The sequence below is a fragment of the Brachyistius frenatus genome, unplaced genomic scaffold (assembly GCF_029030835.1).
Source record: "Brachyistius frenatus isolate BFR_SWC_R1_liver_20210118 unplaced genomic scaffold, ASM2903083v1 Contig_369, whole genome shotgun sequence".
NCBI lineage: Eukaryota > Metazoa > Chordata > Actinopteri > Embiotocidae > Brachyistius > Brachyistius frenatus.
In genome coordinates, this window is record NW_027210968.1 from 202676 (window position 1) to 216873 (window position 14198).

Below are 14198 nucleotides of genomic sequence, written 5' to 3' on the forward strand. Positions count from 1 at the left end.
ATAACACACCAGCTGACTCAACATGTGGTTTTTAGTTTGCGAAAAAGTTCTCCGTTCTTAAATTCAAGTAAAAATAGCTATATCACAGTGTCAGAGGTTAAGATTCTTGCATACTTAAGTAAGAGTAAAAAAAAAAAAAAAAAAAAAAGTGGACATTTTAATTATTTACTGAAGTTAACCAGCCTACATGTAGGGCCTAAATATGAAACAAAAGTCTCAGCTTTCATTTCACTTTTGGAAACAGGAACCACAAGTAAGTCTGCACTCTAAGAAAGAAGCATTCTGTTAAGATAATACGAGGTCTTTAAAACATGAGTAGCATATATGCGAAGAAATGTATTTGAGTATAAAGGAGCACAAAATGGTAACTATAGAAGTAGGCCTACCAAAAGGCGTCAAATTGATACCTGATGACAGTTCTTGACAAAAAAAAAAAAAGTCCACCACTGTAAATATTGTAATGTGCAGTGCTACTGGACAAGAGGGATTAAAAAGTAAAATCTTACCCAGCCATAAAACAGCTTTTCACATTCAAACACACTCGCTTTCAACTGGGTTGAACATTAACAAAGAACAACGTTTCTTTGATATTCTTATCAGCGTCTGGACCGTACCAACCAGCGGGTAAGTGACACATTATTTCCGGGCCAGATTTCCACCTTAGCGAACATAATGTGGACAAAGAAACGCTTTCGTATTTTAAATCATTGGTCTGCTCTCACCACTAGGTTCTCGTAGTGAAACTAAGCCACCATCGGCAGAAAAACAAAGCAAAACAAAGTAGTACACCCCCGTGTTTCGCAATCTGTTTCTGAAGGCTCACCTGTTGGCTGCGAGGCAGGCGTGGGGCGTTCAGGTACTCCGTCAACCCACAAAGACCTAAAATGGAGTTGACATTACCCAGCTGAGGAAAAGGACAGCTTCGCTCAGGATTATGCGTTTGTTTGACTTTCTGTTTGTGTATTTGGTGAATTGATAATACTCAAGTCGACCGAGACTCCGAGGAACGGGATTAAACATGTTTTGGACGTTAGTCGTCGCCGCGTTAATGGCGACAGGTAAGTTGGCCTGTTTGTTTTTTTTTGTTTTTTTCCGCCAAACAACTGGGTGGGCCCTCTTCCGCGAAAACTCCGTTGGTTCTCACTGCTTCTCTAAATACGCGACTTTTTCTAAATTTGGACGCATTTATTTGGCTTTGTTTTGCGTGTAGTCATTGTTTTGGGTTCATTAACATTCTTGCAATGGATTTTTTTTAAAAAAAATTTTTTTAGGGAAGAATATATGTTAAATGATCAAACATGAAAACAGTCATAACATTAATTTATAACAACCTGTTATAACCGGTGGGAGGGGTGCGGGGTGTGTGTGTGTGTGTGTGTGGGGGGGGGTATTTGTTCTTGTTTAAAATGGTCTTACACTGGTCTGGATACTGGAGTATGTGTTTATTTACTGAAAAAATAAAGCTGCAGGTACTGAAACCACGCGTAAACCTCATTTTGTGGTGTCGCAATCATAACAATTGCTCGTGAAGCGACAGCATTGTCCAGTTTATTCTTCTGTGACTCATCTCACACACTCTCAGCCATACCAGCAGTGAGGAAATATTGTTTGTGAGGTACCACGCCTTAGGGACCAATTTATACTCATCTTAAGCAAAAAAAAAAACAAAAAAACAAATATATATATATATATACTGTATTACAAAATGCGAGTGGCATCTGATGATAATGATTTTCTAATCCACGCAAATCTTCACCACATTTGATATGTTTCCAGAGTACACCACGGCCATCTCCGTCCAGTGTCCTACCAAGAAGTACGTGGTCATCCTCTTCCAACCCGTCACCCTCACCTGTAACTTCCAGACGGCCGGCCAGGAGATTCCCATCGTCACGTGGAAGTACAAGTCGTACTGCCGGGACCCGATCCAGGCTGCGCTCAATCCCAGCAGCGCGGACAACATCGTGTCTCAAAACAACCCCAACTACGACGCCAACATCGAGTGCTCCGACAACCAGAGGACAGTACGCGCCGTGGCCTCCAAGAGGGGCAGCGCCGTGACGCTCGCCAAGGATTACCAGGGGCGCAAAATCAGCATCCTGAATAGTGAGTTAATCAAAACGTACACCGTGAAATCCCATTCAGATATAAAGTAAAGACTGATTTTTTTTTTCAGTCAATAAAAGTAGAATTATTATTATTATGATGACAAAGTCTTAAAAACACTAACTTGTGACGCTATTGTACTCTTGACCTTTGACCAAAAATCTACCTGCTCCAGAAATGAAGATTCTAGGTTCAAAGATTTATTTGCTCACTCATATTTACTGTATAATACTATAAGTAGAAACATCCGGGAAATGGGACTTAATGACGGGGCTTAGCGGGAGCGAGAGACTGCATTGCGCCACAGCTGCCAAGTTTCAGTTCTCTAAAGAAGCCTTGGGCCTGAGAAAGACTTCTCAGGATGAGGGCACGGAGGATACTAACATGCAGATGTACTGCAAATATAGACTGATATTTTATGCGCACTTCGCATATGTTTAAACACAAGTCATTCGTGTATCATCAACACTACAAGGATCTGAGAGTCATTCTTCACTGTTCAAATGATCAAAAATAAAGGTGCGCCGGGGATAACCGTGAAGTCAAAAGGGACTCTTATCAATAATTTCACAATCATAATTTGATAGTTTGAGACATATAGTGAAGTTACTCTGGAGCTGCAGAGCAAAGAGGCTCCAGCGTAGCAGCAATATCACACGCGCTCACAATAAACAGAAATACCTGTCGTCTATAACCATAATAATTCTAGTTGGATACGGTGTGTCCAAATACTGCGACTTAACCAGCATTATTAAAAGATCCCACTTGTACAACAGTGTCAAAAACGTAGTACATTTTAATTGTTATTGACAGATGCTGACCTGAATATTGCGCAGACTGCCTGGGGAGACAGCGGCGTCTACATCTGTTCCGTGACCTCTTCCCAGGATCTATCTGGAAATGGCGAAGATTACACAGAACTCATTGTACTTGGTGGGTAACACTTCTCCTTTTCGCCGTTTCCGTCTCTTTCCACACACACACACACGTGTGGTTACAGAATTAAATATGCGGGGGCAACTGTACCACAAGCCCTTCGAGTGGCTGATGAAGTAGTGTGGTGTCGGGTTCACAGTAAGACGATCTCTGCCACATGCCAGGTTCTCAATAAGTCTGTTATAAGTTGTAGGCAGTGACGGTAGACAGATAGCACTTTAAAGTAATTGTGGCTTTATCTTTCTTTCACAGAGAGAAAGTCAAACACTACTGACCTCTTGCCTGGAGTTGACTTACTGGTTATGGAAGGTATTATAAGCCCCCTTGATATAGCTGAGATCTCTGAGGGAGTATCAGGTTTAGCTGTAACGGAGCTGTGATTATCATTTCTTACTCATCACCCCGGCTGTATTGCTGGAGGTGTGGCTTTAGAAAAATCAACAAACTCGAGCTCTTTCTGTTAAACATTTTTGAACAGGGGTCCCCAACCCGTAGCTCGCTAGCTATTGAGCTACCGGATAGCTAGCCTCCTCATGAAACACACAGAGATCAGAGGACAGAAACGCAGCAGAGACAGCTGGTACAGCTATGTGAATAAGTGTTACCAAACATGAGTAACTCCCAGAGGGGCAAAAAAAGAGGATTGGAGACACCTGGTCTAGTCATACAGTGGCCGAAGTCGTACTCTAAATGCTCAGTTATAGAGAACGTCTGATTAATTCTACAGGCCCCTGCATTTAAGCTACAAACATCCTGCTGTTTGACATCCTTTTATCACATTTCTGTTTGTCTTTCTTTCGTGTGACTCAGCTCCTGCGTGTGACTCATGGTTGAGCAGAGGTGGAGAGTATCTGCAATTTTCAGCGCTCATTTCCTCTTCTGTGCTCGACTAGTTTTGAACAAGATGACTACGTCCTCCGCTCACTCGGCTCCCATTTGAGTTGATTCACGTGAACACGCAGCGTCTCCCTGCTCTTTGTGGCGTGTGCTGCCTGAACTGTCTCTCAGAGTGAAATCGGGGCTTGTCAATGAACCGGCTTTTCCGGTTTGACAAAACCTTTAAAAACATACCCTTACCACTGTTGATCTGATCACAGAAGAACAAAAAGGAGATCTGAAGGTTCTGCGGTCAAGTCACAAACTTCTGCCGCTTCCCATTCGACTGACAGAGATGCCATTGTCTGTTCAGTGGGAAAAACTTAACCCTTTCTACAAGAGAGAAAAATCATCTTGTATTTATTATGTGTTCTTAAATGTACCTAATGTGCCCCCTCTCCCTCCCCACAGACCAGCTGTTGGTCATCCTGGTTGTGTTGGGGTTCCTCTTGCTGCTGCTCCTGATCGGCATCTGCTGGTGCCAGTGTTGTCCGCACACCTGCTGCTGCTACGTCAGTTGCCCCTGCTGCCCGGACCGATGCTGCTGTCCACGAGCGCGTAAGTACCCGCGACAAAAAGCCCATGGAAGTCTTTCCTTTTGCTGCATGTAGTCGAGGACTGAATACCCGACTTCAAATACTTTTTTTTGGACTAAAATGTATCTGTAGCACCAAATAATTTAACCAGTGTTTGATTATATCTTCATGGAGGGCCAAGTTCTTGTATGTCAGCTTGCACTTGTTTGTGTTTATTGCTAAATGAAAAAGAGGTTTTGTAGAGGAAAAACGTTGGAGAATGAAAAATCAAAGAGCTCTCAAAGAGTTGCTCTGGTGGCAGTATTAAAGCTGAAGTATTGCGCTGGAAAGTATTAAAAGATTTCAAACAACTGTCGTAAATAGATGAGAGCTGTCATTAACCAAAGTGTTTTCATCAAGTGCCCTCCTTAGGTCAGGCTAGTAAGGGTGCCTTTAAAAAGGGTAGTGTGGAAGGGTTTGGGAGGAAGACAGTTAGCAGTTGGACAAATAGCCTAAAATGTATTTGAATTATGGTCTTTTAAGTCATGTAAACTATTCCTTTACCACTTTAATCTAAGTGCTGAACAGGGCTCTGGGTGACACCACACATCATAGGTTTCTTCAGCTCCATATTTTGAAAGCATAACTACCGAGAACTAGAGGCTGATGTTCAATTTAGAGAACGCAGAGCTAATCACATTTACGTTACGTTTCTTTAACCACTAGGTTTACTTGTGTTAGTGTGTGGAAATTTAGATCACAAAAAGCCCTCACATGAGTAAATGCAAAACTAGTGTGGAACCACAGGCAGGTGAAAAGCAGCTCGGCGTAGCATAGGAAGGAAGCGAAGGAGGAGTAAACCTTTTAGATAGAAAGGTTCCCTGCTAAGCTCACTAATTAACACATTGTATTATGTCCTTGGAAAAGTATTCAAACAAGAAAAAAGATTTACACATCGACAGTAGCTGCGTATGAATTTATGATGTCCCCGCTGCTCCAAACACACGAGGTGTTTCCAGTCAGTCATGCGTTACTTCCACTTTGTCTCTGCTCCGTTGTGTCACAGTGTACGAAGCAGGAAAAGCAGTGAAGAAAGGGGTGCCCAGTCACTACGCTCCCACCCTGTATGCTCCCAGTATGTACGCTCAGCCAGCATACGGTGGCCCCCTGGTCAACCAGCCCGGGATGCCCATGCTGCCTCTACCCAACGGAGCTGGACCCCGACCTCCCCCCAACGGTTACGGTCATGAATATGACGGCGCCAGCTCAGGTAGGAGTCACTTACTTTAAAACCAGGTCTTTTTTTTTTTTTTTTTTTCATTTCTGTCCTGATTCTGAAAAGTGTATGTATGAGTAATTTATGTTGCAGTTCTCAGTATACGGTTAAAACTTGAGTTGCCATAAAAGTCAGTGAACACGAGTTTCATAATGAGTGTACAAGTGTGTTGAGTCTTCTTGAGCCGCTATCTGCTTTATTGTTGTTGTCTGTGCAGTAGGACACGGCTCCCAGGTGCCTTTGCTGCATGATCAAGATGGTGGGGGTGACCACAGTAAGTAAATGGAGGGGGAAAACAAAAAACAAAAAAACACTTCCAGTAATTTCGGGATGGGTGGGGCTGACTTTAAACATTTTTTTTTTCAGTTTCTTTTGTCAGTAGAAAATGGTGAAAGGGAGTCTAAAGTTAAAGGAAATCATCCCCCCTAATTGTTCGATGTATTGGTTTTAAAAATAAAAACTACATTTAGGTGATTTATTAAAACAGATTTTCTTTGCAATGTAATTGTATCCAAAGTATGATATGTTCAAGTACAATACAAGCCCAAGTATATTGTCTGATCCTCCCGAGAGTCTGTATAGATGACATACAATCATTGTGATATTCCACGTTATCTGTTTATTACAAAGAGTTATTTAATAGTTGTGAATGTGTTATATATGTATTGTATCGTATGTTCTTTTTTTTTTTTATCACCGGTGTTTTCCCCTCGTGTCATGTTGACCTATCACTCCCACTGTACTTCTGAAATAGTTATTATTTATTCATAACCTTCTGGCTCATATGAATTACAGTTTAGGTGTTTTGTTGACTGATATTGGCCACAGGTATATCAGCCAATATAAAAAACGTTTTTTTTATTTTAATCTTCTTTCCAGAAAATGATGCTTAGGATAAATTAAAAGTTGTTCCATTTGTTTATTCAATTTATAGTTATTCATAATTATCACATTCCCAATAAAGTTCACTGTTCCAGTGCACAGATGTCATTCTGAGCATTAAAGTTTACTGTTAAACTGTAAAATACCCTGGTTATATTACACATCTTTATCATAAGTGTTTGATAGCCACATTTTGGCTGATATATTAAGTCATGGACATATTTTACTTTGTCTGGTAACAGTATCGGTCCCAAGAATCCAGTATTGGTTGTGCTATAGTGTCAAAAGATGATTATGATGTCACATATACCTTATTAGAGTGTGTGATTTTGTGTATTTTGGGATAGAAACTTGTTCAGTTTGGTCCCATTCTCTATCATAACCTATTATATCAGCTGTAACCTCTATTCTGATACCTCCATCACTGTCACATGATCACCTTTCATATTTGCACAGAAAAAAACCGCAACATAACAAACTTGCATAACAAACGCATATATACACATGCAAACTTGTCAAGTTAAGCCTTGTTTTTATATTGCCAATATAATTACAAATACTTTATATAATATAAACGTAACTGTTCATATTAGCTTTATGCTAATTTAAGACCGCTTAAATCGTTCTTTTTTATCAGTGGGGAAATTTTTGTGGGTCAAACTTGGAGCAAATTACCGTGATATGCACTTCCTCATGAACAAGTTGCATTCATCAGGCTGAAACAAGCAATGCGCGACGATGTTTGTGTTAATAAAAGAGTTGAAATGCCAACCTGAAATGCCAGACTAACAGGGGGAAAAAAAAGTATTGTTTAAAATGAAAACACAAAGGTGATCCTTCGTGAGGCCCGGTGATTCAGTGAATTTCCTCCTTCTTTTCTTCTCTTCAGCTCGCAGTGGATATCGTATCCAGGTAGACCCTGATGGAAATGCCACGCGTGCCATTTATTATATGGAGAAAGAGCTGGCCAACTTGGACCCATCCAGACCTGCTAACTACAACCGCTGTGAGTGACTCGCCACTTCCTGCTGTTAAGGTCAACTGTGCCATAGACGGCTGTGGGTGCAAATGAATCAATGTCCCGTAAACACTTTGAAGAGTCCCTTAACTACTGCAAGTGTCTTGGTTTGCACGTCATCCAAGTTGTTCTGTGATTTATTCCTTTTCAATACTCAAAATACAGATTAATACAGAACAACTGGCAAATGAATGAAACAAGTCACTGAATTAAAAATAATACATTTATTACATGCCTTGTTATGGATTAATGTAGGACTAAACCTCTGAAATCATTACTTTGGCATCACAAAGCTTTGTCAGATCACGAGTGGATATGATATTATCAAAACATTATTTATCTGGAAGTCAAATGAATGTAAATATTCTATTATCTCCCAGCTCTCTTCTCGTCTTTCACAGCTTCCTCCAAATCAAGTGTTTTCAAAGTCTGACACAACATAAGAACTGTGTGGAAATCAATGTATGCTCATGAAACAAACTTCTGTACAAACCACAGTGGCAAATTTACACATAGTCCTGGTTTGACCTTATTTGTCAGTGTTTCATTCCATATTACCGTGTGTGTATGTATATATACGTGTGTGTATGTATATATACACACATTCAGATGCTGCAAAAGGCTCAGGGTGGAGAGGGAAAGATATTTGAGTACATTTATATGTTAAAAAGTTATTAAATAATACTTTATGCCTTGATTTTCAGGTTTTTTTTGTTTCAGTAATTTAGCCACAATATGCCAGTCATATCTTTTAGTTTGCCTGTGTTTCAACCAGACACCTTTCATTTCTCGGCTCTTCTACATCACTTCTTCTCTGGTTTCCCTCCCTCAGTGGACAATATGACTGAAGTCAGCTCCCTGCACGACAGCATGGAGCCCCGAGGTCGCGGCGGCGGTCGCTCCCAGCCGCCGCATCTGACGACGGTCTACGACCGAGACGAGGCGATGAGCACCATCAGCAGTGTTTCCCAGCAGGGCCACCGCCGCGACGACCCCCCGCGCCGCGACGACCCCCCGCGCCGCGGCCCAGGTTACATGGAGGGCGGCGTACGTGCCCGCTCCATGGACAACCTCGACGACGTCGGACGGCGATACCCCAGAGACGACTACCTGCCACACCGGCGCCCAGAAGAGCCGAGAGGCCGGAGGGGGTGAGTCTGAATGAACATGATGAACGGTTGAACGTGCACCGGGTGGTCAGTAACGGTTCATGGGCTTCTTCTCTTCTTCTCTGTGCAGTTATGATGTCAAAAACGATGGAGGTGTACGGAAGTGATTTTAGTATAACACAAGGTCTGAGTCTTAAAATACTGACACAGCTTTTTAAAGCGATGAAACAGAGTTTCTGTCACTCTGGAGCCCTGCTCATTTAGTTCATCACCGTTAAATACCTTTTAAATATTCCCCTGTGCTTTCAGAAGTTAAATAGATCTGTTTTACGAATTGGGCCTTGGGTTTTTGATGTGGTGGGGCTTCCTGGACTCGTCACTGTGTGTACGTGCGCGTGTGTGTGTGTGTGTGTGTGTGTGTTGCTCTTCCTAAACCTGAAACAAGTATCGAGTAATGATGATACCATGTAAAGAAACAGCGTGTTTTTTCTTACCTTTCATGTTTCAGGTTATGCTGGTTTTTCTGAAAGAATTTGAGGGATCCGAGTCAAATGGAAGAACGAAATGGCTCTGATGCTTCACTTTAAATGTTGATATTACTGATGATGCATGACAGAGCTTGAATATGAGCTACGGCAATTCAAAGGGGCTTTTTTTTTTTTTTTTTTTTTTTGAAGTGGAAAATGTTTCCACGTGTCCTTTTCAAAAACTCCTACACATTAGTGACATCATCTAAGTTTGTTCATGCACATGTGGTGACTCAGTTCGGTTACGCAGCAGTTTGAAAGATCACTTTCGGGCCTCAAACTCATCGTCGCCTTCTTTATTGTTTCCATATTTTATTTTATAGTTACAATTTGACAGATTATTAAAAATGCAGTTTAACTTTAGTTTACTTAACAACATTAACAAATCTTCAGTTGTCAAGTCTAGACATGTAGTAACTACTGAATACGGGGATGCCAAAGCTCATGCTTAACTGTATTATTTTGACATATTCTACGCTATAATTTATATTTTATTGATAAATATTTGGGTATCTAAATTCCCCCCAGAAACCACCCTTTCAGTTAAGGTTACTCACTGGGTGGAGTTCCTCAGTGATAGCTGCTAATGAAAAGATTACGCAATAAAAATTCCATGGTCTACTGCTAAAAATAGTAAAAGTGGCACCTGAACACTCACCTCCTTTACTAGCAGGAAACCACAGCAATCGTGCTCACAGACGCGATGGTTTCGGAATCTGGTACATTTGATTGTGGGGGCGGCACGGTGGTGCAGTGGTTAGCACTGTCACCGCACAGCAAAAAGGTTCAGGGTTCAAATCCGGTCCTGGGCCTTTCTGTGCGGAGTTTGCATGTTCTCCCTGTGCTTGCGTGGGTTCTCTCCGGGTTCTCCGGCTTCCTCCCATCATCCAAAAACATGCACCTTAGGTCAGGTTACCTGGCGCCGCGCTAGTGGCAGCCTGTTGCAGCAGCTCCCCCCTGAGAGCCCCCCCTGCTGCAGCGAAGCGAAGACATTTCCCCTCGGGGATTAATAAAGTGAAATAATAAAAATAAAAAAAATTACTTGCTCATTTTTCACCAGATATTCAAAATAGATCGAGGCAGATGTGATGTATGTGAATTAGGAATGGCAGATGGCTCGTTGTGTATTATATTACGTGTAGCTCCCTCCATCCACATCCTATGTTTTTCTTTGATTCAAAATGTATTAACATTTTTATTCATATTAATTATTAATTTAATATTATTAATTAATAATTATATTAATTCTAATTAAATAATTATTGATATTAATATAATTTTATATTAAATAAAAAAATTAAAATTAATTATTAATATGAACATTATTGAAATATATGCAAATCATCCTTATCTTTAAATCCCCTTTTCACACAGGAGACGCAGCTCTTGGGTCTCCTTCGTTTTGTACATGACACCACGTTGTTCTACAAAGAAGTGCAGCTTTTTCTCCTTTTTTTTAATTTTTTTTTTTTTTTAAGTCCGAATGCTTGGCCACAGTTGTTATGTAATATTTCCAGACTACGCATGCTAACCTCAAAATTGTTTAACTTTGTTGTTGGTCGTGTGATTTGTTTGTTTAACGAGCTTCGATTTGAATGTGTTTTTTTTTTTTTTTCAGTTCATATTTTTTCCCGAGGCGTGTCGATCTCAAGTTTGTACCAATCTGAAAACTACTGTCGGTTAGCATCTGGTCGCCACTGGCTGACGTTTATTACGTTTTCTTTGTCGCCGGATGAGAAATATTGAAATTCAGTCGCGTCGAATCTCACTCCTTATAGTTGGTCTGCACTTAGTGGCCTTAACCCTCACCTGCAATGCGAGCGGCTTAAACTGTTCTGGCACAGCAGTAAGATTTCGACTCGCCTAATGACAACTGCGTCGTGCCTCTTTAGCTCGGACGACGAGTGGAGCAGCAGCGCTCGCAGCGGCTACGATGACCGCAGACGTCGCGACTACTCCCCCGACGACCGCCGGCGAGGCGAGGGCGGGGCTTACGGCGGCCTCCAGGGGCGCCGCACGCGCAGCCGCGACGATCTGATGGACATGGAGAGGGAACGGCGGCACGGCGGCGCCGCCGCCAGGGGCGGCCGAGACGATTACGACGACAGTTTCCTGCGAGAAGCCATGGAGAGGAAGAAGATGGGCGAGCCGCAGAGGGCGCGCAGCCGGGAGCGGCTGGACAGCGAGAGCGACCGGTCGGATCGGGGGAGAGGGGCGCGGGGGCCCCCGCCGCTTCCTCTGACTCCGCCCTCTAGATACCCGGGTCGCCGCGATGACTACCCGCCTCCTCCGCCGCCCCCGTACAGCGAAGATGAAAGTGTGTCATCTTCAAAGAAAAGCAATCTGCGCAAGGTGAGCCAAGGAGAATCTTCCTACGAGTTTCAGAATGACTTTAAATACTTCAACTGCCAATTTGAGAGTGTCGAGAAAAGTAGACAAATTTAGGTTATTACAATTAGTGTCTGTGATCGGACAGACCCCGAAGAAGCCGTTCAAATCTTTTTGAATCGTTTTGATGTTGTTATTGTCAATGAATAAGTTAGGCGCTTCAAGGAGATATACTATTTGCTTGAAATGCACACATACACACACACACACACACACACACAGACACACGCAGACACACACACACACACACTTGTGCGTCACTCAGATAACATAACCGTGGTATACAATTCTCCTTTAACCTGGCAGAATTTGCATTGCACCGCAACTCCTCAAACTTTTGAACAGCTGTGGTTGTATTTGCATGTTTCTCCTGGTCGTACTGCAGACCCGAAGCGCCTAAAATGTGATTAAATTGGGATTGGTTTTATTTTGGTGATGATATTTTCCCCCAGTGCATTGGTTAACTGGACTCTTCTTTGTCTTGCAGAATGGAGCTGTGAGTCGGGAGAGCCTCGTCGTGTAAAGCCAACCATGTATGACTCCAATAATGCTTTGTTCCATCTAAAAAAAAAAAAGAGAGACCTGTTTGTTAGACTGTAAATATTAGTCATACTGCTAATTTGCTGTGCTGATTTGACATATTTCATGATTCAAATTGATGCTTCATGTGATTGTAAACTTTTCTAACAGGGAAGGTGTGCGCGGACTAAACGTTTTGTGCCTTTTCGTGTATAAACAATTGTGGCTGCCACAAGTGCCTTAATGTGTACAGAATTTTACGTTTAGATGCAGAAGTCAAGTTGGTAAATAATTCCCTTCAAATGTTGTTTACATCTTGACAAGTAAACATGTTCTGATTGTTTTAATGTTTTGAACTTTTATGGAATTTCATTTAACATATACAGGTACTGATGTAGATGTGTGTGTGGGGGGGTCTATCGATTATTTTAGTTTTTTTTGTGCACGTGTACTTGTGTAATTGTTTTTATAAGAAACTATGTACATTTAAAGGAATTCATTTTGTTTTTACTCTTCGCTTTTAGTCATGTTAGTGTGCTCGCTGTATTGAGAGACCTGGTGAACAAAGTGCTCTTAAATTGAATTATTGTTTTTAACTATTTTTTTTTTTTTTTACACCAACTTGCAGCTTTAACCTACAATATATTGTACAGCTGACCAGTAATACCCTCTAACAAATGCAAAAGTTTATTATGATGTAATGAAACACAATTTTACAATAAAGGTCCCCATTCGCTAGCCATTTGTTTGTCGTGACGAGTTTCACCACTAGATGACAGCATTTTGTCAGTCTGTAATTTAAGAGCAGTAGATTGCATCAGTGATGTTTTTATGGACGGTATTATGGAGTTAACAGTTCATTGCTCATTAACTGTTCATTGATTTAGAAGTGTTAAGTTCAAGGACGACTTTGTATACCGATCAGCGACAAACTGGAAAACGTGTGATTGCTTTACCATTGAAAGTTTAGAACCAGGACGAGGATTCCTGTTCCTCTGTTGACATTTTTTTTTTTTTAAACAACTTCCAGTTTAGCATTTGATTTGGTACGCATCGGAAGGACCTAGAAATAACAAAATATATCAAATTTAACACAATCTATCAAAGAAATCTGTGATAAATAAGATTTTAAAAGTGATGTTGATTCCAGGCCACGACTGTGTGAGACCGTTACATTCAAACATCACACATCAAATATTCATAGTAGTCACGTAACTTCTTGACAAAGTCTAGATTAGGTCCAGATAAAGACTAAATTATAGGTCTAATTCAGACCTTATCGTGATGTTAGCCGGACCTAATTTAGACCTTTTTGGACCTAATCTAGACTTCATCTGGACCTAATTTAGACCTTTTTGGACCTAATCTAGACCTTTTCCAGACCCAATGTAGACCTCATCTAGACTTAATCTAGACTTAATTTATACTTTATCTAGACCTTATCTAGAGCTAATTTTGACTTTTTCTGGAGCTAATTTAGTCTTTATCTAGATTTAATCTAGACTTTACCCGGGCCTAATCGAGACTTTATCTAGACTATATCCTGAACTAATTTAGACATCATCTCGACTTTATCCAGACTGGGATAATCCATGTATATTCAGATTGTCCATTGATCCACAATGTTTCGATACCACACAAAAAATAAAAATGTCATATTTTACATGAGAAGAAGTAGGCGTAGTAATACTACACTGAGTTTAACATGAGAAACAACAGGTGGAATTTCAGTTGTCATCTCTTAAAGCGAATCACTGCTGCTGTCACGCAGACAACTAAAGATTTCACTTTCAAGAAACAGGTAAGACATTAACACATTCTATGTCAAGTTGCTCGACTAACAGAATTTAATTATATAAATCATGTCATCTGCTGCAGGTTTATGGATTTTTCTGAGGTACTACGACGTCTTCTACGTCCTTGCTGCTGTCCATCAACACCCTGACGTTCTTGAAGGGTGTTTACAGCGACAGAGGTTTGTGCTGCTGATCTTCACATTGCCACAGTATATTGAAATCTTCATCCACGATGTGAAGACACAGTTTT

At 41.1% G+C, this 14198-nt stretch overlaps 1 protein-coding gene across 2 annotated transcripts; it reads left to right on the top strand.

The window, feature by feature from the left end:
- Positions 1–874: 874 nt before the first annotated feature.
- Positions 875–12890, top strand: lsr (lipolysis stimulated lipoprotein receptor). 2 transcript variants are annotated; one of them, XM_069724288.1, is made up of 11 exons: positions 875–1058; positions 1777–2106; positions 2920–3039; positions 3295–3351; positions 4330–4476; positions 5500–5703; positions 5927–5983; positions 7481–7597; positions 8442–8760; positions 11138–11597; positions 12121–12890. In XM_069724288.1, the coding sequence occupies exons 1-11, from the start codon at positions 1019–1021 to the stop codon at positions 12154–12156; spliced, it is 1887 nt and encodes a 628-aa protein (XP_069580389.1). In that variant the 5' UTR covers positions 875–1018; the 3' UTR covers positions 12157–12890. The 2 variants fall into 2 exon arrangements, with proteins under 2 accessions (XP_069580389.1, XP_069580390.1); XM_069724289.1 differs by lacking the exon at positions 3295–3351.
- Positions 12891–14198: the final 1308 nt, after the last annotated feature.